A 25,876-nucleotide genomic window follows, 5' to 3' on the forward strand; every position below is an offset into this window, starting at 1 on the left:
TAACCTGTGATTGGAGGAGCAGCTGCTTGAGGAATCTTCCACTCCAACTTATCTGTTTGACCAGCATTTTTAAAACTGGCTCCATATGTAGCATAGAAAGGGTTCTGGGGGCTACAAGTGGCCCACAGCTCCCCAAAATGGACAAGTCTAAACTAAGGAAGAGGCATTCAAATGCAAAGTGCTGGATATTAAAGTAATGGCTGCCACTAACAGACCCATCCAAAAACCCCTTGGAATTACCCAGTGGGTGAAGTATAACAGGCCTGGCTGCAGTTAAGGCAGAGATTGTGACAAATCTTACCTGTCCAGTAATACAGGTCTGGATTTTCATTTTCAAGGTGGGTAGGAGGAGTTGGGAGATTTCCCAGCTTAGCGTGTCTGTCGCAGGGAGAAATGCTCACAAAGGTGAGATTTTCGTTCAGGGAAGGAGTGGATGTGTGCTGGAGTCAAGCCTGCTCCCCAGCAAGAAGGTCAGACACAGTCACAGGGACCGCTGGATGTGGTGGTAATCTGTTTAAAAGACCTGTTCTGGTGCCTTAGGTCTTTATATTAGTTGTAATAAAAATAGTAAGGCCTTCTAGCCCTCAAACCCACATAGATTCATTGTGCCTCATTCATGCCATCTAATGCCCTCAACCCAATTCCATGGCCCCTCATCCCTAGTAAGCCAAGCTATGGCCCTGCACCTATCCCTGTCCCCCATGGCCCTTCACACTCTCCATTTCAAGCTATGTCATTCCCATGCTCATTCACCTACTATGCACTCTGTACAAAACCAATGAACCATATAGTGACAATAGGAAGTGTTAAAAAAAGCTTTAAAATCATTCATTCATAAAAATGATGTTGATATAACCCAATAAAATGCCAATTATCCCTTCAAAGTATCAATAGCAAAAAACGTGAGCATCTGAAAACTTTTACCTTGTGTAATTAAACATTGTGAAGTTGATAGAATAGATCAGAGAGCAGATTTGTAGCTTTTACTCTGGCATGCAGCTGTTTCAGTACTTTAATGGATGTCTGGGCTCTCAAACAAGAATACATAAGGCATAGACTACAAAAACCAGGAAGGTGTACTAGCTCCATATAAAACATTTGTTTCACTCCAACCAGAGTATTGCATTTAATTCTGGGCACCTACTTTAGGAATTATGTGTTTGGAGAAAATAAGGAAGAGATTTTCTAGAATGATTCCAGGAATGAAGGATGACATTCATATGGATAGAATATAGCATAGTGGCATAGTTGTTAGCACTGCTGCCGCACAGCACCAGGGACCCAGGTTCAATTCCTGCCTCAGGTCACTGTCTGTTGGTGTTAGCACACTCTCCCCATGTCTGTGTGGGTTTCCTCTCACAATCCAAAGATGTGTGGGTTAAGTTGATTGGCCAAGCTAAATTGATCCTAGTGTCAGGAAGATTAATAGGGTGAACAAGTAAGGTTGCAGGAATAGGGCCTGGGTAGGATTGTGGTTAGTGTAGACTTGGTGGACTGAATAGCCTCCTTCTGCACTGTAGGGATTCTATGATTCTATGAATGGACAAATTGGGGCTATTTTCCTTTCAGAAGAAAAACCTAAGAGCGAATTTGATGAAGGTGATTAAAACCATGATGGGTTTAGAACGAATAAATAAAAAAAAACTGTTTCCAGTTATGGGCTTAGACCCATTTTTACCCCATTGGAAATTTCACTTTGAAATTTTCTTCATGAAGGTTGCACAATTAATATTTCATCTTACATTAATAAATACATGCCCATTTATTTGCATTGCTGGAAGGAAAAATACATTTTTATGGGCTAAAATTTCACTTTTGTTAAGAGAACTATTTCTGTTACTTGTGGATATTTTTATTACAGGATTTTTCAAGCAGACATGTTGTTTTATTATTTTAATTTATTCACTTTTATATTGTCCATTTTATGAATTTCTGCATCATGCATTTGAGTAGTGTTTGTTGCTACTTTATGTTTAATATTTTTCTCACTTTCTATTTCATTATTTAATAGGTTATTTTGCCAACATTTTATTGCTTGCATTTTTTGATTTTGCTTCGGATTCTCATAAATTTATGATCATATTTGTCTATTACTTTGCAAATGTGATTTCTCACTTCAGGACAATCATGTTATCTTCCTTGTTACCTTAAATATATCAGTGCTGCTGGGCTTGAATAGCTGCTGCTTTCCAGAGCCTAGAGTAATCGGGCCTGATGTTCCTTTGTCCCCATACACATAAATTATGACAGTTGCTTCAGTACCAGCTTGATGAAAGTCTCCAGTGGTGACTATTAACTCCCATTTATCTGCTGCATTTTAACAGAGAGAAAAATAAGCTTGTAATTTTCATTATTTTGAAGAAGACAAGTCCACAGTATTTCAATAAATATGACTACTGTTAAAATAACAATTGTCTTTGGTCCTTCTGTTGTCTTTTAGTTAGGTGATTGAGGTCCCCATTGATCCCCTTGGTGACACCAATGTCTAGAAACTCATCATTATGATGCTTTGGAAATTTTGCTTTGATTTACAGACAGTGCATCAAGGTACATTTTAAACATCCTGGTTTAATCCCAATAAGCCAAAGCAGACAAAATTGTAAATCCTTGAGCTACTGTTTTTCAATGCAGATGTTAAACTAGTACTATTCTATCATCTAAGAATTCAGGAAACAATAGATGACTATTGAAGCAGAAGACATTACAGGGTTATTGGATGAGAGTAGGACTATGGGATTAGTTTGGATTGCACTAACGAAGAACTAGCATAGACAGGATAAGCTGAATCCTTCTTCTACACTGTAAACTAAAATTTTATTGGGAATAATTATCCATTCCCTGCGTCAAAGAACATTAATTAGAGAGCAACAGAGGAAGGAATCTCATTGACAAGTACACCCATCTAGATTCCATTAGTCAGCCAACCTGCAGTTCTTTCAGCAGCATGCCCTGGAAAACTGTGGATCCATTTGGCTCAGATATTAGAGTCAACCACAAAGTGTCAACTCACCCAGCATGGTAACTGGGGGCTACACTGATCCCTGAATGCTTTGACTCATCTCGCATCCAAGGAAGCTCATCAGAAGTTAGTTATTAGGAGGCTGACAAGTGGAGATTTCATCCTTCGACAGGAAGACATGAGGTACCGGGAGCTCTTCACAAATGACATGGTAAACAAAACAGTTCAGTATAAAATGTGTTAATCCATTCCCACCATCCTTCTGACACAGCATATCCAGCCAAATGATGGTTCTATAAATTGCAACTGAGGAGCTTGCCTACCTAACCAGTATTGGCTTGACCCAAGTCATCCATTTACAAACAGACTCAAAGGGCACAGTGCATCCTCCACAAAACAATCCTATCTGACGAGCACTAAAAGCCTGGTAGGAAGGTCGAGAGCACTGATAAATGGGCAAAAATCCACTGAATTTATTCTGCACATTTTTCAGGCCTCATTCACATTTACAATTCTATTTCAACGTAACTAAAAAAACAGACTTCTTACAAATGTGGACATTTTTGTTCAGATGGTTAAATCCAGTAGCAACCAATTTCCAGCATTCCAAAAATACCTCTTTGAACCATCTGCAGAGGGCATGCAGTAGTGGCTTAACACTCTCTGGTGTCATCCTTCAGGTACCTGTATAGACGTGCTATGCTTCTATAAAGGAAGATTTTGGTTCAGCTGTCTATCCAGGTGCTTCCTGTATGAAACTGAAGGGTGACACCAGAGGTGTTAAGCCACTATTGCAAGCCCTCTACTGATGACAGGTATTTTTGGAACACTGGAAATTGGTTGCTGCTTGTTCTGAATAGAGAAAATGATGTCTTGAGAAGAGAGAATTAGCTGAAGAGTAGAATATCAATTTAAATTAGCATTTTGATAATAAACAGAAGGGGGAGTGAGGTCTTGTCAATAATTATTCATGCTTTCTTACCCTGAGCAATTTCCTCTAAGCTAGAATTCTTTTCTTGCCGAATTTCTGAAAACACAAGATTAAATATTTATATCCCTGTGCACGTAAATGAACAATCGTCACTTTCTTTAATATGGGTTAAGAGTTTTGGCACTCACTTGGGATGGATAGGATAGAGGTGGAGAGGCTCTTCCCGCTCAGAAAGGATAGTAGGACTAGGGGGCACAGCCTCAAGATAAAGGGGGGCGGTTTAGAACGGAGTTGAGGAGGAACTTCTTCACTCAAAGGGTGGTGAATCTCTGGAATTCTCTGCCCGTTGAAGTGGTGGAGGCTACCTCACTAATTTTTTTAAGACGCGGGTTGATGGGTTTTTGATAGGAGAGGGGATTAAGGGTTATGGGGGGAGGGCGGGAATGTGGAACTGAGCCACGACAGATCAGCCATGATCTTATTGAATGGCGGGGCAGGCTCGAAGGGCCATATGGCCTACTCCTGCTCCTATTTCTTATGTTCTTATGTTCTGTTGCATGTCCTTCTTTTTTCTGGTGTGAATATTTGTTCAAAATCCAATTTCATTTCTTTCTTTCTGATATTTATTTTGGATCAGATTGTTTGGTTGAGAACGTAAGAAGGGAGAGTGTCAAACAGATCAGTAATGTTTCAGGCAGGGATAAGTTGCTTAAGGCTGTGATCTGAAACATTTCCAAACTGTTTAGAGAATGAGTCTTCTCAGTGCTTTTATATCAGAATCCGTGTCACTCTGCAGTCTGGTAGTGCATTTATGTGAAGGAAACTAACAAAGTGTCCATTCGTAATGCTAGACATTTTTATGACTCATCGCAGCCAACATCACAGTATTGCTAAAGTATTCACAATTTTCACAATATCTTTTTAAAGTATTTTAAATGTTCTCACCAGAAAGTATGAGCTCTACTTCTGGATGGACAACATCCTTTAAGATATATGGAAACCACCTACAATAAACATAAGCCCAAATGTTAATACGAAATATCATCTAGTATGCAAAGCACAGTGAGTGATGAGACAGTTTGATTTCATCAGAAAAAGTCCTTTATCTCCTATTTGGTAACCACTGAGGCTTAAATTCCTTCAGCTCTGAAGAAGTTACACGGACTCAAAACATTAACTCTGTTTTTCTCTCTACAGATGCTGCCAGACCTCCTGAGATTTTCCAGCAATTTCTGTTTAATGTTACTTCCTTGGGTTGTGATCCCCAGTGTTTATGCCAGGAATGAGATGAGAGGAGTTAGTCAGAAGGGTCAGTGAAAGGACACCTAATTACTATTGGGCAGATGAGTGCAAGCATCATTACTGGTGCATCTCTGGTATATGCCTGTGGCCATGCCCACTCAATCAATAACATTTGCACAACACAAGTGCAAGCCTATGACCATCACCGACAAGAGAGAACCTAACCATTGCCTTTCACATTCAATGGCACTATTATGCCATTGAACTAGATTATCCATACAAATACTGTGGCTACAACAGCAGATCAGAGGCTGGGAATCCAGTAGCGAGTATCTCACTTTCTCACTCTGGAAAGCCTGACCAGCATCTTTTTTTTATTTATTTTCCAAAATGTGGGCATCACTGGCTAGAATGGCTATTATTGCCCATTCCTGTTGCCCTTGAGAAGTTGGTGGTGAGCTGCCTTCTTGAAACGGTGCAATCCACGAGTGTAGGTACGCCCACAGTGTTGTTAAGGAAGGAGTTCCAAAGTTTTGACCCAGCAACAGTGAAAGAATGGCAAGATGCTTCCGAGTCAGGATGGTGAGTGACTTGGAGGAAAACCTCCAGATGGTAATGTACTCAGATATCTGCTGCTCTTGTCCTTCCAACTAGTAGTGGTCCTGCATTTGGAAGGTGCTGCCCAAGGAACCTTGACGAGCTCCTGCAATGCATCTTGTAGATGGTACATACTGCTGCCAATGTTTGTCGGTGGTGGAGGGATTGAATGTTTGTGGAAGGGATAACAATCAAGCAGGCTGCTTTGTCCTGGATGGTGTCAAGCTTTTTGTGTGTTATTGGAATTGAACTCATCCAGGCAAGTGGAGAATATTCCATTACAATCCTGATTTATGCCTTGTGGATGGTGGACACACTCTAGGGAGCCAGGAAATGAGTTACTTGCCACAGGATTCTTAGTCTTTAATCTGCTCTTATAGTCACAATATTTATATGGCTAGTCCAGTCCAGTTTATAGTCAATGGTAACCCTGAAGTGGTCCCCTACAAGGCACATCAGGAGTGTGAGGTAATACTCTCCACTTGCCTGGATGAGTCCAACAAGAGAGAATCTAACTGTCACCCCTTGACATTCAATAGCTTTATCAGTACTGAATTCCCCTTTCACCATTCTGACTTGGAAATATATCACCATTCCTTCGCAGTTGCTAGCTCCAGATCCTGGAATTCACTCCCTAATAGCACTGTGGGTGTACCAACATCTCAGGGACTGAAGTGGTTCAAGAAGACAGCTCAACACCAACTATTAGGCAGCACAGTGGCACAGCGGTTAGCACTGCTGCCTCACAGAGTCAGGGATCTGGATTTGATTTCCAGTGACTTGGGTCACTGTCTGTGTGGAGTTTGCACATTTTCCCCGTGTCTGTGAGGGTTTCCTCTTGGTGCTCTGGTTTCCTCCCACACTGCAAAGATGTGCAGAATAAGTTGATTGGCCACGCTAAATTGCCCCTTGGCGTCAGGAGGACGAGCTAGGATAAATGCGTGGAGTTCTGGAGATAGGGTCTTTGTGGGATTGTGGTTGGTGCAAACTCAATGGGCCAGATGATCTTCTGCTGTACTGTAGGGATACTCAAGGGCAACTAGAGATGGGCAATAAATGCTGACATAACCAGCGACACCCACATTCTGGAAACAAATTTTTAAAATAGATGTCTTGGCACTCACCCAACATTTCAGGAAGATCGTCCAAGTCTCCTTAACCCAATCCAGTTTGACCAATTGATCAACATACATAATAAAAGCCTTTTTTAAAAAAAACTTAGTTTCATTAATACCTCTGAAGTGAATCAAATACTGAGGAGAGGTGGGAAAAGGCAGTGATTGGGAGGCCAGAGCGGGCAAGGGGTGGGGAGACTAGCAGGATTGGCCCATTTTGCGGATTCGGCTTTGTTGGGCACAGGAAGGCCCTACTCCTCGGATGGAAACCAGGCCACCAGGGTATGTAAGATTACCTTGCCGTTTGTCATGGCATCCCCCGTAAAATACCAGCGGCCATTAATTGACCACTTAAGGGCCTCAAAGTGACTCAAGGGCAGGTGGGCCACCTAGTACCAGCCGCAATGCTGGTAGAATCCTGGTGGAGACAAATAGTCAACAGTCACAGTGTCCCCTCCATGCTATTCAAATTTCTGCCCCACTCCTGCCTCAGGCTATTCCCAGGGCATAGCCATTGACTCAAGCTAGATTTGTGCCTTTTTCATTTTGTGTGCTTGTGTATTGCTGCAAGTGCTGGTGAATTTAAAATCAGGATGCAATAAATCAACTGACTGACAGTTTTATCAAAAAAGACAATGGCATACAAAAATTATATTGACATTTTCACTGAATCGCGTGCCAAGAGAAACTATTTATGCAGATTTAATCTTTTTTTTTAAATACAAACTGATTATTGAACCACTGGTAACAGCAAAATTAAATTAAGACTTTTGATCTAATTTTCCAACCGTTGCTGGAGTCACAGTTTGTAAAACTGGAAATTAGCATTCTTCAGTATGACATTTTGATTTCATAAATAATTGCTAGAACATATATTTAATTCTATCGTAAAACACTAGCAAGTATGATATGACAAACACGTCCAACAAGATTCCAGCCTAATTGTTACCTGTCACAGTTGAAGACATATTCTACTTTATCGTCACCTTTTTTAATGACCACTTTCTCACAATACCAACGCTGAGATCTTTTATCAGCATCACTGCGGAGCAGGACCTTCTGTAGCTTACCCAATGACACAGCTTCAACTTGGAAAAAAATGACCTTGAAGAATAAGTTACAAAACATTTCAGGAATCTGTTAATTAAGGTATCTTCAGTCAAAATTACAGGATCCTCCAATAGTTAATATTGAGTTGCAGGTCAGATCTAGCACCAGTGAAGTTCCACCTCAACTAAAGAGATACTTAACTTGAATGTTGGAGAAGAACAATAGAACAGTGGTTCCCAATCAGCGTGCCATGAAGATCACCCCCAGCCCCCCTGCCCCCACCTTAAGAATTTTGTTAAAAAGGATTCAAAATTCATGCAATTAAACTAAATATAACCTTTGCCTTCAGCTCTATGGTTGGCATTTCCAAGATCAGATGAATCTTCAATCTCCAAATTCAGCATGTCTGCTACAACTCTCACCAGTTTTCACAGATGCACCCTAGGAAGTATCCTTTCTGTATATATCACAGCTTGGTTGGCTCCTGCTGTGATCAAGACCGTAAGAAACTATGAAGAGTTGTAAACATAGCACAGTTCATCATGCAAACCAGCCTCCCAACCATCGGCTCCATCTACGTTTTCCGCTACGTTGGAAAAGCAGTCAGCATAATCATACCCCACGCACCCTGGACATCCTCTCTTTCACCTTCTTCCATAAGGAAAAAGATACAAAAGTCTGAGATCACGTACCAATCGACTCAAAAACAGCTTCTTCCCTACTGACATCAGACTTTTGAAAGGACCTACTTTACATGAAGTTGATCTTTCTCTACATCCTAGCTATGACTGGAACAGTACATTCTGCACCCTCTCCTTTCCTTCCCTATGGGCAGTATGCTTTGTCTGCAGAGCCCACAAGAAACAATACTTTTTGTTGTATACCAATACATGTGACAACAATAAATCAAATCAAATCAAAATCCCTGTGCACATGTTGGCTGGGAAAGTGGCGCACATGCGTGGTTTAGGTTTCTCATATTGGTCAGGTCCACATGTATGACTAATGGACCTTGGAGCTCAAAATAAAGGTCCCATGCACCTGCATGAAAAGTGAAAACTCAAAAAGGGTGCAGAAAGCATGGGAGAAGTGAGAAAGACAGGGAGAGGTTAAAAGAAAACAAGCAAGAGGAAGGGAGAAGTTAAAAATGAAGTTCCCAGTAAGGGAATCCCACTTGTCAGCAAGGTCGGAGGTTGCGGTAAAGGGCAGCTCGAGTGGCACCTTCTCTATTGGCTCGAATGGTGGGATCCTGCACTAGATTTTGCACTTGGAAGCTTGTTAATTATGCACAAATGAGTTTGCCTCCAAAATGCCTGGTGAGCTGGCAGCTGATTTGTCTGCCTGCCATCTGCTGGCGGGTTTGAAGGTCCCAGCACCATACACCAGTCCAGCACACTCATAACATTACGTCCATCATAACCTTGCTGATTTTAACTGTCCATTCAACTGGTTTCCAGCAGATGGGTAGGGTTAAAATTGCCCAGATATACTGGGATCAGGAATATTTAAATATTTTATACCAATGCCTGAGCCATTTATGGTGTAACCAAAGCTGTAACTGAATGGGATGACATGTTTTTAAACATGGCAGGGAAATAGCTACTTAAAATTTAATAAACCTCTGTGGTCGATAGCATAGCTGGATGTCAGGGGTCTAGAGGTCTCACCTCTTCAGTACGTCTAAGGAGGAAATAATAGAAATATGTCATCTGACATATTCCCATTATTAGTCTCATATTAAAATATCCATTCTCCTATTATGTCAGAGAGAACATACAACTCAAAATGGTGGTTCCGGTGGAAAAACTCAGAAATGAAACTTCTTTCACCACTTTCACAGGTTACTGCTTTACCTCCATAAAAAGACAAGGAAATAGTATCACAGACAAAATTCTTGTGGTCGGTGATGAAACTATTTTGTATAAGAGGTACGTATGTTTTTGTGCCCTCAGGGTGATTGGCCCTATTTCAGTATTCTTAGTAGCAAGCATTCTATGAGTTTTAAAATAGTGTTATTTACTATTCCTCCCTTGCCCCAAAGGTATAAACATGACATTTTATCCACTCATCTCACATGCATTATCACTCAGATGAAGAGAAAAAAAATACAATTACAAAGTATAACTGTCTCAGTCTGGTGTTACGTAATGAGGCGGGTAGAATTAGGGACCTTGCGGTGAAGGATCCTCTTGGGGAGAGTGATCATTGTATGGTGGAGTTTCTGGTGCAGATGGAGGAGGAGAAAGTGGGTTCCTGGACATGTGTCCTTTGTTTGAACAGAGGGGAGTATGGTAGGATGAGAGAAGAATTGGCGAATGTTGACTGGGGGAGCGTGTTGGAAGGTAGGTCTGCTGAGGAGCAGTGGAGGATCTTTAAGGAGATCTTTCTTGGTGCTCAGCAGAAATTTATTCCGATGGTTAAAAAGGACCGTAGGAGGAGAGGTAATAAGCCGTGGATAACAAAGGAGGTGAAAGAAAGTGTTACATTAAAAGCGGAGGCATTTAGAGTAGCTAAGGGTAGTGGGCGAGAAGAGGATTGGGAGAGGTTTAAATGTCAACAAAGATTGACAAAGAAGTTGATAAAGAAGGGTAGGAGAAACTATGAAGCTGGGCTAGCGCTTAATATAAAAAAGGATAGCAAGTTTTTATAAATATATAAAAAGGAAGAGGCTGGCTAGGGTGAACGTTGGACCCTTAGAGGATGAGAGGGGGGACTTAGTGGTAGGGGATGGGGAAATGGCTGAGGTCTTGAATAACTTTTTTGTTTCGGTCTTCACGGAGGAAGACGTGAATAATTGCCAGGTGTTAGCGATGGAAAGGTGGTAGGACTGGAGGGTCTCAATGACATTATTGTTACTAGAGAGGCAGTGCTCGACAGACTGGAGGGACTGATTGTGGACAAGTCCCCAGGACCGGATGGAATGCATCCGAGGGTTCTGAAAGAAATGGCGGAGGTGATAGTGGATGCCTTGGTGGTTATTTTCCAAACGTCGCTGGATTCCGGGGAAGTGCCGGAAGATTGGAAAACGGCTAATGTTACGCCGTTGTTTAAGAAGGGTGCCAGGCAAAAGGCAGGGAATTATAAGCCGGTTAGTTTAACGTCTGTTGTAGGTAAAATGTTAGAATCCGTCATCAAGGAGGAAATAGCGAGGCATCTTGAGGGGAGCTGCTTGATAGAGCAGACGCAGCACGGTTTCGTTAAGGGGAAGTCGTGTCTGACAAATTTATTGGAGTTCTATGAGGATGTGTCTAGGGCGGTGGATAGAGGAGAGCCGGTGGATGTGGTCTTTCTTGATTTTCAGAAGGCGTTTGACAAGGTACCTCACAAGAGGTTATTGCAGAAGGTAAGGGGGCATGGAGTTGGGGGTAGGGTGTTAGCGTGGATAGAGGATTGGTTGTCAAATAGGAGGCAGAGAGTGGGGGTTAATGGGTGCTATTCGGATTGGCGGTTGGTGACTAGTGGAGTGCCCCAGGGGTCGGTGCTGGGACTTCAGCTATTTACCATTTATATAGATGATCTGGAGGAGGGAACCGAGTGTATGGTGTCGAAATTTGCTGATGACACCAAGATTGGTGGAACGGCAAATTGCGCGGAGGGTGTGGAGACTCTGCAGAAGGATCTAAATAGGCTGGGCGAATGGGCCAGGAACTGGCAAATGGAATTTAATGTTGGCAAGTGCGAGGTGGTCCACTTTGGAAGGAATAATGGTAGGAAGGACTATTACTTACGTGGCGAAAAACTGCAGCAGGCGACGGTGCAGAGGGACCTCGGGGTCCTTGTGCATGAGTCGCAAGAACCCAGCCTGCAGGTGCAGCAGGTGGTCAGGAAGGCTAATGGGATGCTGGCCTTCATAGCGAGGGGGATTGAATATAAAAGTAGGGAGGTCTTGCTGCGGCTGTATAGGGCATTGGTGAGGCCGCAGCTGGAGTACTGTGTGCAGTTTTGGTCGCCGTACTTACGCAAGGATATTTTGGCCTTGGAGGGAGTGCAGAGGAGGTTTACTAGGCTGATACCGGAGTTGAGGGGGTTGAGCTATGAGGAGAGGCTGAATAAACTAGGCTTATACTCGTTAGAGTTTAGAAGAATGAGGGGAGATCTCATTGAGACATGTAAGATGATGAATGGGATGGATAGGATAGAGGTGGAGAGACTCTTCCCGCTCAGAAAGGACAGTAGGACTAGGAGGCACAGCCTCAAGATAAAGGGTGTGCGGTTTAGAACGGAGTTGAGGAGGACCTTCTTCACTCAAAGGGTGGTGAATCTCTGGAATTCTCTGCCCGTTGAGGTGGTGGAGGCTGCCTCGCTAAATATTTTTAAGACGCGGGTTGATGGGTTTTTGATAAGCGAGGGGATTAAGGGTTATGGGGAGAGGGCGGGAATGTGGAACTGAGCCACGACAGATCAGCCATGATCTTATTGAATGGTGGGGCAGGCTCAAAGGGCTAGATGGCCTACTCCTGCTCCTATTTCTTATGTTCTTATGTTCTCTCTTTCATGGCAGGCCTGCAGTTTCTTAGATGATGATAATTGAGGCTTTTAGTTGGAATGAAGGTTTTAAGGTGGAGGTCTTGCAGTAAATTGTGAGTTTAGTTGAATTTCTAGGAGGATGGTTCTCAGGTGAACTTAAAGTTGGAACAGACTGAGGAGAGTCCTCCAGTTTTCAAAGTATTGCTGTTTATTACCTTGGCTGCTTAGCTGATTGCAGCTGGTTGGGTGGCTCTGATAGTCTCTGTCTCTGCAGAGCAAGTAACAAGCATGGCTATCTCACAAATCCTTTTCCAAATAAGGTGGGGGATCAGCTCAATTATACATTCTTCACATCTTGCCAGTTTGATATGGTTAGTGTATTTGTATCAGAATGAAACCATTCAATTTGAAATTACCATTTTAAATTAGTTTCAGGGAATTGGGTTAACATCAGTTTGGAAAATTCCTTATGCTCCCTCTTGCAGCAGGGTATGTTTTAAGCCACAAGAGAAGTCAGGTAATCTTTGGGCAGCCATCCATTAGTAGTTTTTTAAAAATATAAAGTATTGATTGAGAGTTAATAATATACTGGCTTTGGTATGTTTTCTATGCAAATTTTATTTTCCAGCATTGATTGATGAAGAAACTAATTTCTATTGTTACAAATACAAAGTGTATGAAGTGTTATAGTTTGGAAATATAGGTGTGATCTTACCGGCCCAAAGCTGGTGCAAGCGAGGACAGAGAATTTGGTACTCAGCCAAATTTACATTCACTGCAGCAGGACCAGAAAATCCCACCAACGTGAATGGCTGTAAGATTGTGCCCTATGTTTTTTATTTTGATTAAAATGGAGGAATGAAGGTAGTCATGTGGCTAGCTCTGAATTCTGCTGACAACAAACCTGGGTAACTTGATGGCTTGAGGCTAAAGAGTGGGGAGATGGGGAGGGCTATATTATTTTACTGGGAAGAAGGTTCAAGATATTCACACATATGCTGGAGGTGGATAGACAGTGTCCCAGGAGATGTTATGAGTGTCACTTTTGTATACTTTAAACTGCCTATTTAATTCTAAGGTAGAATGAGATGCGGGGTCAAGAGGATAGCCACTCAGCATTTCGACTGAGTTGCAAGGCCCACGTGATTTAGGTCGCTATGGAGATGAACTTTGAGAGGACAAGAGTCCATACAAAGTCAGGGTAGGATCAGGTGGCAGGAATTCCTAAAATATCATTAAGCCTTACAGACTGCACAGTCTGCAAGATTCCATAAGGGAAGGAGGGAGCAGAGAAAGATGGAGGGAGCTAGTCCAGCATCTTAGGCAGAGAAAATTCTGGCCATGTCAGTTAGCATATAAAATGTGAATGGGAGCACATATGAACAGATTTAAAGGAAACTGTAAGGTTCACCTAGCTTGGCTAGTGAGTAGAATCTCCAAGTCATCTTTCACCATGGAAGTCAGGAGCAATTTTACCATTTTGATTCTTAGCGCTGAATCTGGGCACAATTCAGATTTGACATGGAAACCTGTTCTCAGGTGCCTCCACACGCACTTAGCCTAAAAAAAAATTGCGGGTCTGAATTGCACTGTGGATGGGGCTTATCGCACCTGAAACGGTGCTACTCTGATCGGAGCCTTCAAATGCGCATGCGCAGTAAGAAAAGAAATTTGAAAAATGCTCCCCTTATCACATTGCTTCCGGGCCGCAAAAAGGAGATAAAGCAGCCCAGGAGCAAGAAGTGGGAGTGATGGCCCCCACAGCATAACTGTCCCCTTTATCCACCCACCCACCCCCACTACCCAGGTCAATCACAACCCCCTGCCCCCTTTCCCCCTCACTGATTGCCTGCAGAGTGACAGGGGTCCACCCTGCCCCTACCCTCCCCACCAGGGGTACATTTGACCCTCCCCCACCACCCCCGTCCCCGTCTCCGTCCCCACCCCATCCCCACCCGAGAATGATTGGGCCTCCCTTCTCCGCTCACCCACCAGAGATACATCTGACCTGCCTCGTCCTCCTCCTCCCCACCATCAGAGAATGATCTGGCCCGCCTTCCTCCCCTCCTCCTGCCCCCTCCACTGCCTATCTGAATTAGAGAGCTGTTGGAAGATCTGAACTTACTTCTTCAGAAGCTGGAGCATCTTTGCTGAGCATGTCTGTTTGCACCAAATCTGGATGGGCGAACGTGATGGTAAAGGGGGAAATGTAAGTAAGATAGGGCATCCAGCTCATTAAATCAATTTAAATGCATGCAAATACATTTAAATTGACGTCACGCCCTTATCATGCACATTTCTGATCGTGGCCATTTTTGAGCCTGGGTAAAGTGGGCATTTGCGCAGACACAGGCGCAGATCGTACTGATTGCCTCACGCCCGACTTTACCAAGTTTTCACACCTGAAAACGGATGCGACACATGGTAAAATCGGGCCTTCGGTTTTATGGTTAGGGTTTGCCTGGCTTGTAAAGAGGAAAAAGAAAGCAGGCGCACAGAAATTAAGAATCACTTTGGCTTGGGTCCTGAAGAATGAGATGGCCACTTTAGAGACAATGTGAAGTATTACAAGAGAGGGATTCACTGTCATTTTAGAAGTTAAATGAAGGATTTCCTCTGCAATTTAGATTCTAATTTGCTGACTGAACAATGCTTATGTGGCTTTTAGTTTGTTTGTTATTTTAAAACACTTAAAACTTTAAATCATGTTGTGTGATTCTTTCAGTCAGCCACTGGAAATGTAAGCATCTTTCTAAAAACAATCATTCTCTATGGGGATCAAAACAGCATTTGATTACTGGTTTCGCTTGCATTCTGTTCCTTGCCAAAAATCTTTGCGTGAAAACAGCTTTTTTCTTAACATTAACTAGTGTCATCCTTTTATTGGTTTTATGCTCTGCAGTTTTATTTCCCTGTATGGATGTTGTTTTTCCACAGGTGGAAATATTTTCCTGGGTACCTGGCTAGCACTTCACATTAATCAGGCCCAAGTATGCATGACCTGTGATGTATGGTCCCACAGCTTTTTACTAAACTACACTTTTAGACTCTTCTCTCAGATCAAGGGTGGTAATTTCCAATCTGGGACTTAGTCCACTGCTGGCACAGGGACAGAGATGATTCCTGCTGCGGAGGCAGACAGGAAACCAAACCAAATCTTCTGGCTCCAACCTCATTAATTATGCATCTGGAATTTTGGGGCCACATTCTGTGGCAGAGTGGGCTTGATTGCGTGTGTCCCCCCATCCTATCTGGGTGCCATATTGAACAGGCAGCCAATGGCACTGACCTATCATTGAAGAAAGAGGATAGACCTCCTGAAAAATAAGATGGATCTTCAGGTGCACTCTGAGTCTGGAAGGTGGAACTCCTTGGTGACACTGAAGCTGGAAGGTCACGTGATAGATACTTCCACTCATAGTGACCCCCCCTTCCCTTCTACCCATGGCTATGATGTTTCAGGGTCAGTGGCAGCCTCCACTCTGCAATCTGGAAGCAGCTCCAGGTCATCTTCAGGGAAGTCCTGACTTCTGCACATCACATTGTTCCAGACATGTCCTATACTGGCCTGCATTTTTATTCCCATTCTGGAGAATCACACATCAGGGAAAGAATCTAGTTGGGCCTTCCACTGCATCCCAATAGTGGGATGCAAATCAGGTTAGCTCCAGATCCCAGTGGGCTTCCCTGTCTAGTGTGGCCGGCACCAGCAGAAGCTCCCACAGGAAATTTGGAATCAGTGTAAAACCGAATTTTGTGTTTCCTGTGTAATTCTCCATCCCTCCTCACTCCACCCCCCCACCCACACTCCACCATTGAACCCACCTTGTGGGGCACACGGGGGAATTCTGCCCCTCAAGTCCTCCCATTTCTCCACTTGTAATCTGCAAGGACTTTCACTGTTTGTTTAGTGAAACAGTCTTAATAAATCTGCTCCTCAACCACCTCTTAAATAGTTTTATGTACTCCACAGCTGGACATTTCTTGTTCGATACCACATATACTCCTTTGAAATGTACTGGATGGTGGATATTAGAGCTGTATCACAATTCACATCTTCTGCCATTTCAAACTGTACTTCAGAAAATCACCCTCAGCCACGTTGTATGTATTCCAACCATTTTGCACATAGTTCACTCAATAAACGAAAGAAATAACCTTTCACCCATTTTCAAACAAAATCAATACATGTGGCCCACATATTGTGTGCTCATTAGCTTACCTGTCCCTCTTTGAACTTGGTAGATTTGTCAAATTTGTGCAGATAACGCAGACCAGTGTCTCCTCGTTTCCCATAAATACAGATGTGGATTGGAAGATATGAGTCTGGCTCCTCCAGCTCCCCAGTGTAGATTTGAACTTGGTATTTCACCACTGCAACACAAGGTATAAAGCCAATTACAATGACTGAATCATTAATGGAAACTGAACTTGCTGAATGACAATCCAGAAAATTCATCGGTTCAATACACATTTATACAGGGTCAAGTGAACATTATACCTCACCAATAAAATGTTCCATCTAATCTTTGTAAATCATTTTGGACATCACTGTATGGCCAATTTCTCAGCTGCAAGCTAGTTGTAGTCCTAAGCTCGCAGGATGTCAAGCAGACCTTCCTTAATTAAATGAAGTCATCTGATTAAACTATTTCAGACACAGGTCCAAATGTTTCCCAGACTGCAAGGTGAAGCTATGGTAATAGTGAGTGGGGAATCCAGCCACATTTAAAGGTCATATTACTCGAACCCTGATTTTCTGATACAATGATATTTACGAGGCACAGGACTGGCCCTTCATTAGAGAAAGTCGGAATGTGGAACTGGAAATGGTCCAGCACAAGAAAGCAGTCAATGCTGGAGCTGAAAAAAACTCTCTTCTATGAGTCATTGTGCAGTGTACAAGGTAGGAGGCAGTCACAAATGTAAATATATTCTTCTACGTCCACAGGTTCTGGAAGCAAGTGAAAAAGACCTTTGGTGTGAAATAGAATGCTAAAACTGGGTTGATTGTGCTAGTATGATGCAACAGGCTGAGAGAGTGTAGCACTTTGTGGCACACATTGCAATTAAGGCTACTTGTGTGCAACCAGCTGGTATATTTCCATTATGTCAAACTTTCATCCCACCAATGCACAGATCATGTTGGACCATATAGTTACATTTATGAATGTTGGCATACCCCAGCAGCAGTAACTCTGTCTTCATTTGGCAAAAGTTCACTGTGCCAGCACAACTTCAGTGTGATCACCAGTTCACATTCAACTCAGTAAGCATGGAACTCTTCAAAAGTTGGCTTTTTTATCAGAGCTTCCAATTATTAGAAAATTATCAAAATTATCTATTCCACTGGGTTATTTGAAAGGGCTTTAATGTGGTAATCTGTTGCTACAACTGTGAGATGTTTACTGTGGACCCATCTGCTTGCTCCTTCTGGAACGGCACTCCTTGGTCACTTCACAAATCACAGTTCTGTTTTCTCTTGCGGTTTTCTTGTGTTTCCCCATGAAGAGCCTTTGAGCTGTAGTTCCTGTGCTGTAGGATCCAAAGGTCCAATTTTAGGAACATAAGACATAGGAGCAGAATAATAGTTTAGCCTCTCAAACCTCTGTCATTCAATCAGATCATGGCTGATCTATAAGCAAACTCAATATATCCACATTTGCCCCATATCCTTTAATACCTTCTATTGATCTCAATTCTGAAATGAACCAGAGCAGATCTATGCATGTCTATGGTGATTATTCATCCCCATAATGACAAGAGTGAGTTTCTAAACCAGCACACTGAGCTTGACTTTTGAAACCCTGACTTTCACACCATTAGAGTTGTGGGCATTGCAGACATTTTAAATTGCTTTCAATGCTGCAATCACATTATTATGTTACATCCCAGTTTCCCATGCAACCAGTGGCAGTGGGCCCAGTGCAGGCCGCATGACATGATTTCAACCCCAAATATAAAGGGACAATCCAATACGACACAGCTTGAAGGAGTTGGATTAGCAGGAAAAGAAGTTAAGGTGTCAAAATGGAGTCCACACACTCAAAGGATTTTGTTGACATCTCCCTGGATATGGGGAATTGCAGGAATTCCTTTCTTTTACAGCAAAGCTAGAAACTTGAGGCTGAAACAAAGATGCCTGAGGACATTGCAGAAAAAGCCAGAAACAGAAGTGGAGAAAAAGCATTTTAATGACCTATGCAAGTCAGGAAAGGTGAGTATGGTGGACATTCCCTGACAGCGTGCCATGCACATCTCCCCACCCCACTTGTTTTTCTAGTTCATCACATCACTCCTCACACCCACTTTTCCTCATCATCCTCCTCCTGCTTCACGTTTTCTCCCTCTATATCATTCAAGAAGGATGGGAGTTCTTTCCCTCCTTCCTCTTGCAAGTCCAACCCTCGTTCCTGTGCAATGTATTACAAAACACAACAAACCACAGAAATCCTAGAGACCCTATGCGGTGCATTCTGAAAGGCACCTCAAAATCTGTCTGAACAACTGATGCACATCCTGAGCATGCCAATTGTTTGTTCAATCATGCATCTGGTAGTGATATGGCTGTCACTGTAATGCCATTTTGATTCAATGGTCAAGTTTCTTATGGGTAGCATGAGGTAAGTTTGAAGTGGTATCCCATGCCATCTAATAGCCACCCCTCAAATCTGTTTTCAGGTTCAAAGACACGAGGGAGCTTGGGGAATGTCAATTGCTGAAAGCATGTTGGCAGCTGCCTGGCAGACTTGCACATTCAAGTTTGTAATTTTACGTGGTTTAAAACAGCTGCACATTGATGGAGTGGAAACCCTTACAGTTGACAAATACTCCTGGTTGTTCTGTCCTTGTTACCATCTGCATGCAGTCGATGATACTGTGCACCTGTGGGAAGCTAGCCAGAGTTGCAAACCTGGCACCTCACTCAGATTGGTCTCATCACGGTGAATCTGACAGAATTGCTGGCTCCCTTGACAAATAAGCCATTGGCAGACACCCACCTTATACATTCTGGGCTGCCGGCTGGAAGATCCTGAAGATTCTGGAGCAAATAGGCTGAGGGTGGTGTGACTTTGACAGCCACAGATAATACGTGGCCACTATCTCCAACAAGGAGCAAGTCTTCTAGAAGGCTACAGATCCTCCTGTAACATGACTGTTCAGATGTGTCAAAGAAACTCAAGCTCTGCCTGGAAATCGTATTTTGTTGGTGGTGCTTGGTGCAAGCTACACCACTGCTGGTCTATGCTCTGCAGTTGCTCTCTCTGGTGTGTAGCTAAAGGTCTGCGCCCAAAGATTGCTGTTCCTGGTAGAGACTACGGTACTCCTCATTCAACATCTCATCTAAAATGTCAATAGAGACAGGCACTGTAGTTTGATAGATCAAATTTTCAACATTCAAAAATAGTGTGAACAAACCCTTTCTCACCAACAGGTAAGGAAGTTGCTGTGAGTTCTGAATTCTAATGCTCCATTTTGCTAAGATGAATAAGCCTCCTTAATTTCCACTGTGTGTTTGCCTTGCATTCGCTGGAGAGTTTCAGAAAACAGTGCACTTGCATTAAAGTTAAAAATCGATCTCTTCTGATTCTCATTTTGATCAATAAACCACAAGAACTGAATTTATAAAATTACCCCAATGAGAAAACAGTAACAATCAAAACCAAAATCAACATGAATCAAATATGAATTCAGAGGCAAATTATGGTTAGTATAAATTATACATTACATGTTGAATAGCAGATACATCAAAACAAGTCATTGCTTTCTCCATGGGAACATTGTGGCCAATCAGAGCTAACTTATCAATCAATCAGCACTCTCTACTCTTGTAGTATAAATCTTTGTGATGATTTGAAATTTGGAATTCTTGTATTTGTCCTGCTGCATGCAAGATGAAAAGCTTCAACAACATATCTCTTTTCAGCAATATTCTAAGATGAATCTCATAGATTTACATGGTGGTCCTCTCAGCATAAATGACACCAATTTCAGCCACAAAATCTTCAAAGTTCTTATCTTCCTCTGGTAGAATTCCACCTCCTTTTCTTTGAGAACACAGCCTCTAAAACCCAGCCAACAGCAGCACCAAGCTAACCCAAATTCCTTTGGTGCAGCCTTCACCAAGCTTACTCTTGATGGCATGGATGTACCAAAAACACTGAATCCTCAGTAACAATGCTGTGCATTGTATGGCCGGCAATTTGTTACTTTAAAATCGCTGAAGCAGTGATAATAATCTCATTTTCCTTTATCTCGTCCCCTGATCTAGACAGGCCTTGTGTTTCCTATTTTCAACTGAATGACTGCTGATCTGAACTCAAAGGCCTCTGTGTCTTTTATTTTATCTCAACCAGTTTTAGTTTCCCAAGAAACCTTCAGTTTCTGTTTCTGTTCTGGTTTTAGTTTCCCTGAGAAAAAGGTTTTGTTTTCCTTTCAATTCAGGTCTGAAAATATACTCTTTAAAACCATGGATTCCATTATAATATTGATAAAAAAATTATTGGACAATTAACATGCATCAACAGGCTTGCATGTTACATGTTGTACACATGCAGCCTAAAGCAATGGACATAAATCTAGAAGTCAACAGGTAGGAGTCACCTTCCCAACACACTCTTAATTTTCCAAAATTTGACCCCCTTCCTACAATCAGACCCATGTATAGTATACCATGTTATATTTCAACTGATCATTGTACTGAACAGAATAATGATGATAGAAAGAGGGAATGCATACGTTTGCTACTGTTTGGTAACTGATCAGTTAATAAATGCACACTCATCTGTGGCTCTATGCAATTGGAATTAAAATCTATTATGGTTAGGAACTTGAATTCACATCTGATGTGTGAAATTAGGACAGTTGGAATTCCCAAAGAACAGGTATTTTCATTAATTACCTAGCCAGCATAACATCAGTAACTGGTTTGCAGCCTGCCCTGTCAGACTGGAATTTCCATACCTGGATGGACTGGCATCCCATCACTTTCTCTTAAGAGAGGAAATTCACGCACAATTTCTCCATCATCATGCTGTCTCGATAACCATCTGTCTGCATCAAATTTCAACAACTTTCCACTAATTACTTGTTCAATCAATACCTGTAGGGAAAAGTTACATTTGCAAAATAATTTGCATATAAAATCAGTCTTGTATTTAATAACAGGAAACCACTTTTCCAATGTGCAGGTATGTAGGTACCACCAGTTGTGAGCTGTGGATTTTAACCAATACAGTAGAAATTCCATTCCTGTGTTTTACCAGCTGTGATTTTCCATCAATTCACAGGAGGGAAAGGTATGAATTACAGAAATAGCATTTCTACCATGATATGTTTTTCCAGGTTGGTACATAGGCCTCAATATTTATCCTGGGAAAAGCAAAAGGGAATCTGTGTTCATGGAAGGGATTCTTAAAATATTAGGAACGTGGAGGTCCAATCAAATTTAAGGTCAGGATTTGATTTTCATTTAGAATCATGGAATCCCTACAATGCAGAAGGAAACCTTTTGGCCCATCGAGTCTGCAACAACAACAATCCTACCCAGGTCCTATCCCCATAACCCCAGGTATTTACCCTGCTAATCCCCCTGACACTGAGAGGCAATTTAGCATGGTCAACCGACATTACCTGTGCATCTATGGTGTGTGGGAAAATGTGCAAACTCCACACAATCAACTGAGGCTAGAATTGAACCTGGTACTGTGAGGCAGCAGTGCTAACCACTGTGCCACTGTGTCACTCACGGCGCTTCATTTCCCATCTGGTGAGATTGACCGACTGGTGGTTGCAAGTCGGAAAGCCACCAGTGGGAAGTTGTGGCTGGAGGCCTTTGGGAACATTATGGGCTGGTGTAAAAATTCAGCAACTGGAAGGGAGGGGAATTGAGAAACACTTTATGTTTTAAGGAAATGGAGAAGTGGATGAACTGATCGTTAGCCCACAAGCTGTGCTTTAAATAGCACTTCCCTGCTGAATCTGATTGCTTCCATCACTCGAGCACTGGGAAACCCAGCCAGCAAGAATTGCATCTAAATCGCTGCCAAGATATTGGCAAAAGAGCCACATTTACACACTTCAATGATGGACCCACCTTTCCAGAATGGATTACCTGGACACTGCCAATGTATTATGGTAACAAAGTAGAAAATTCAGTTCACTCTGTTTTGGGATTGGATTTTGCAGATTTCCCCATTTAATATGTTGTTGTTAAATCCTCTTCCCTTCATTGTGGGCAGGAGGGAGTTAAAATTCCCTCCATGGTTTCACATATCTCATTAAATTATACTTCTCCATACAACTCCCTTGGTTATAATGCTATTTCATGGTTGCTGTTTTTCATTTGCAAGTATGTTTATGTTCCATAATGTTATCTAGCACAGAAAGCCAGACTAGTCAAGCTTCAAACATTATCTTACTATCCATAAATATTTCCCATATGTATTTAACACAGCTTGAAGTCCATCAAATCCTTTTTAAGTACTGAAAGCCTGGCAGTGAAATAATTCTTATACTTTATTTAACATGGAAAAGGACATGGGATTAGGTGGATGAAAATTCACATTCTTGGTGATTCATGAAACTTGTTATTCAAATGAAAAATGGTCTTATGAATTGAATTTTCTTTGCAAAAGAGATTTTACCCTGCTTCCATGCCTACCACACAGGCAAAGCTGAAAAAATCCAAAACCATGTGGGCGGTTAGCACTTCTGCCTCACAGCGCCACGGACCCGTGTTCTATTCCCAGCTTGGGTCACTATGTGGAGTTTGCACATTCTCCCCATGTCTGTATGGGTTTCCTCTGGGTGCTCTGGTTTCTTCCCACAGTCCCAAAGACGTGCTGGTTAGATACATTGACCCAAATAGCTGGAGTGTCGTGATCAGGGGAATTTCACAGTAACTTCATTTCAGTGTTAATGTAAGCCTTACTTGTGACTAATGAATACACTTTAAAAAAGACTGTGATTCTCCTGATGACAAACAAAATGCTGCTGCCAGCAGCAAAACCAGAATGTTTCCCGCTGACACTGGCAGTACTAACCTGGTGGGATTCAACCACTCTTTGAGGTAAAAAAATCCAAACCGGAAAACATGCCAGCAAGCCTGGCTTCAGAGGTTGGGGCACTTTACCTCCAGCAACTATAAAGTGTTGTGAATATAGTCCAGACCATTGTGCAAACCAGCCTCCTGTCCATTGACTACACTTATTGAAGCAGCAAGTGTAACATCAAAAATACAGGCACTACATGACCTAACTCTTTGGTGAAGGGTTTTTTATCTAGGCAATTTTGGCCATATCTTCTACTGATTGAAGGTGCAGGGAGGCAAGTACAGAAGTGATGTTAGGGGTAAGTTTTTCACTCAGAGGGTGGTGAGTGAATGGAATCGGCTGCCGTCAGTGGTGGTGGAGGCGAACTCGCTGGGGTCTTTTAAAAGACTTCTGGATGAGTATATGGAATTTAATGGGATTGGGGGTTATAGATAGGTCTATAGATTGGTAGGTGTTGATGTGATCGGCGCAACTCGTGGGCCGAAGGGCCTGTTTGTGCTGTAGTGTTCTATGTTCTATGTTAATAGTTGAAATGAAAAGAAAGAACTTGTGTTCATGCAGCACCTTTCACAATCTTGGGACATTCCAAAGTATGTTATGAGTGGTATCGCTGTAGTAATGTATGAAACACAACAGTCAAGTTGCTCAGGAAGGTTCCACAAACAGCAGCAAGATGGTGACTAGGTACTTTGTTTTGGTGATGCTATTTGATTGATAAATATTGGCCAGGACATTGTCCGAACTCCCTTGTTCATTCTTGAACAGAAACAAGGATGAAACAGTAAAAAAATGCTATAGTCACCTCCATCCTATTTATTCCATGCAACTTCTAGTTCCAGCATTGATAGTGTCACAGTGGTAAGCACTGATGCCTCACAACGCAGGGACTTGGGTTGGATTCTGGTCTCAGGTGACTATCTCTGTAGAGTTTGCATATTCCCCTCGTGTCTGTATTGGTTTCTTCTGGGTGATCTAGTTTCCTCCGAAGTCCAAACAAATGCAGGGAAGGCCAGGCTAAATTTGCAAATGTAAGGGACAGAGAGTGGTGGGGAGGGGGTGCAGTGAATAAGTTGCTCTTTTGTAGAAGTGGTGTGGACTGATTGGCTGAATGGCCTCCCTTCTGCACGGAGGGATTCCATGGATGACATGGGAGACATTTAAGTGCTGAAAATAGTAGAGAACAGCGTGACAAATTTGATCCCTGTGCAAAAGTCTATGAAGAAAAGCCAAAAAAAAAAGAGGTAACATGTACCAATATCTTTAAAAGAAACCAAGAGATCACTGATAGTTTAGTCCTTCAAGATGGTCATGGGAAGTATTGCAGGCCTAAGAATTTTCCTTTTGCTTCCCTGAAGGAAAAAATGAAATTCAGATGTTCGGTTGAGAAACTCACATTGGTTCACTCCAAACAATCATGCGACAAAGATGAACTAGCCACACTATGTTGGTCTTTCAGGCAGCATATTTCATTTTATGAGGAAAGATGACTTCCATCTGGTCTTCATGTCCTATACTGATCGACTGCACTGCCCTTGTGGATTAATAACATATTTGCTAACATGCACGTTTCTGTCATGTGACAACAGTATTGGTGATTCTAGTGCCCACACAATTGGGTTGATAACAATTTGCCACACAATGGAAAATGTTTGATAGCCTCTTGAATATCTTTATTTGTAATTCCATCTTCTTGGATCTGGCAAATCTACCAGCATTGTTACATTAATTCCCTTCAATTGAAATGGAGAAGGGTAGTATCAATACCTAGTTTGCATTTTAAGCAACTCTCCAGAGATATGCTCAAATTTATCTGTCCAAGTGTCAGTACAAAACAGACAAAACCTTGGAGTCCATCCAAGTGGAGGTAAATCATCCAGATTTCATGCTGCCTATTTAAAAGTAAAGATGCTCATCTTCCTCATACATTTACTGGCATAAGACATGAGTGCAACACAAGATGAAGTTGTTTATGTTGACAGATGCTGTATTGCATTGGGGAAGTTATTTGAAAATATATACACTGTGATGCATTGTGCAAAGCAATGGTCAGGATTTATCCCTCATCAGAACAGCTTTCAACAGAGAACTGACTGAACACATGAATAGGAGATGGAAGGGATAGCAGGCATCACATTATTGGGATTATACAATTGTTGGAGTTGTTGATCTTGCTGACCTGACCCATGTTAGATTCTGTAAAACCTCGGAGCGCATACTCAAATGTCAAAATAGCAAGTTGAAAATTTACAAACAATGGCAGTAGGTTCACTCAATGACAACAAAATATCTTGGTGCATTTTGTTCTTTAAGCTTCTAAAATATACCTTTAAAAAGGCAAAATAAATTAAAATCTTACAATAAAACTATCAGCCTTATGTGGTATAATAGCAATGCACACCTGAGTTTATGGGATTTTCATTCATTGTGAGAATGCCTTCATTCACAAATATGTGTAATAGAA

General features: G+C 42.1%; 1 protein-coding gene across 1 annotated transcript in view; it reads right to left on the reverse strand.

Moving 5' to 3' along the window:
- LOC145346377 (oxygen-regulated protein 1-like) overlaps window positions 1-25,876 on the reverse strand; it is a 208,018-nt gene that overhangs the window by 71,084 nt on the left and 111,058 nt on the right. The window contains exons 22-27 of the mRNA XM_080193537.1: window positions 21,326-21,464; window positions 16,584-16,735; window positions 7,794-7,948; window positions 4,836-4,894; window positions 3,942-3,986; window positions 2,147-2,310 (exon numbers count right to left, since the gene is read on the reverse strand). Coding sequence (XP_080049663.1) covers window positions 2,147-2,310; window positions 3,942-3,986; window positions 4,836-4,894; window positions 7,794-7,948; window positions 16,584-16,735; window positions 21,326-21,464 — 714 coding nt within the window. The remainder of the gene's footprint in view (window positions 1-2,146; window positions 2,311-3,941; window positions 3,987-4,835; window positions 4,895-7,793; window positions 7,949-16,583; window positions 16,736-21,325; window positions 21,465-25,876) is intronic.

Source organism: Carcharhinus amblyrhynchos, chromosome 8, assembly GCF_965287045.1.
Source record: "Carcharhinus amblyrhynchos chromosome 8, sCarAmb.v2.hapA, whole genome shotgun sequence".
Classification (NCBI taxonomy): Eukaryota; Metazoa; Chordata; class Chondrichthyes; order Carcharhiniformes; family Carcharhinidae; genus Carcharhinus; species Carcharhinus amblyrhynchos.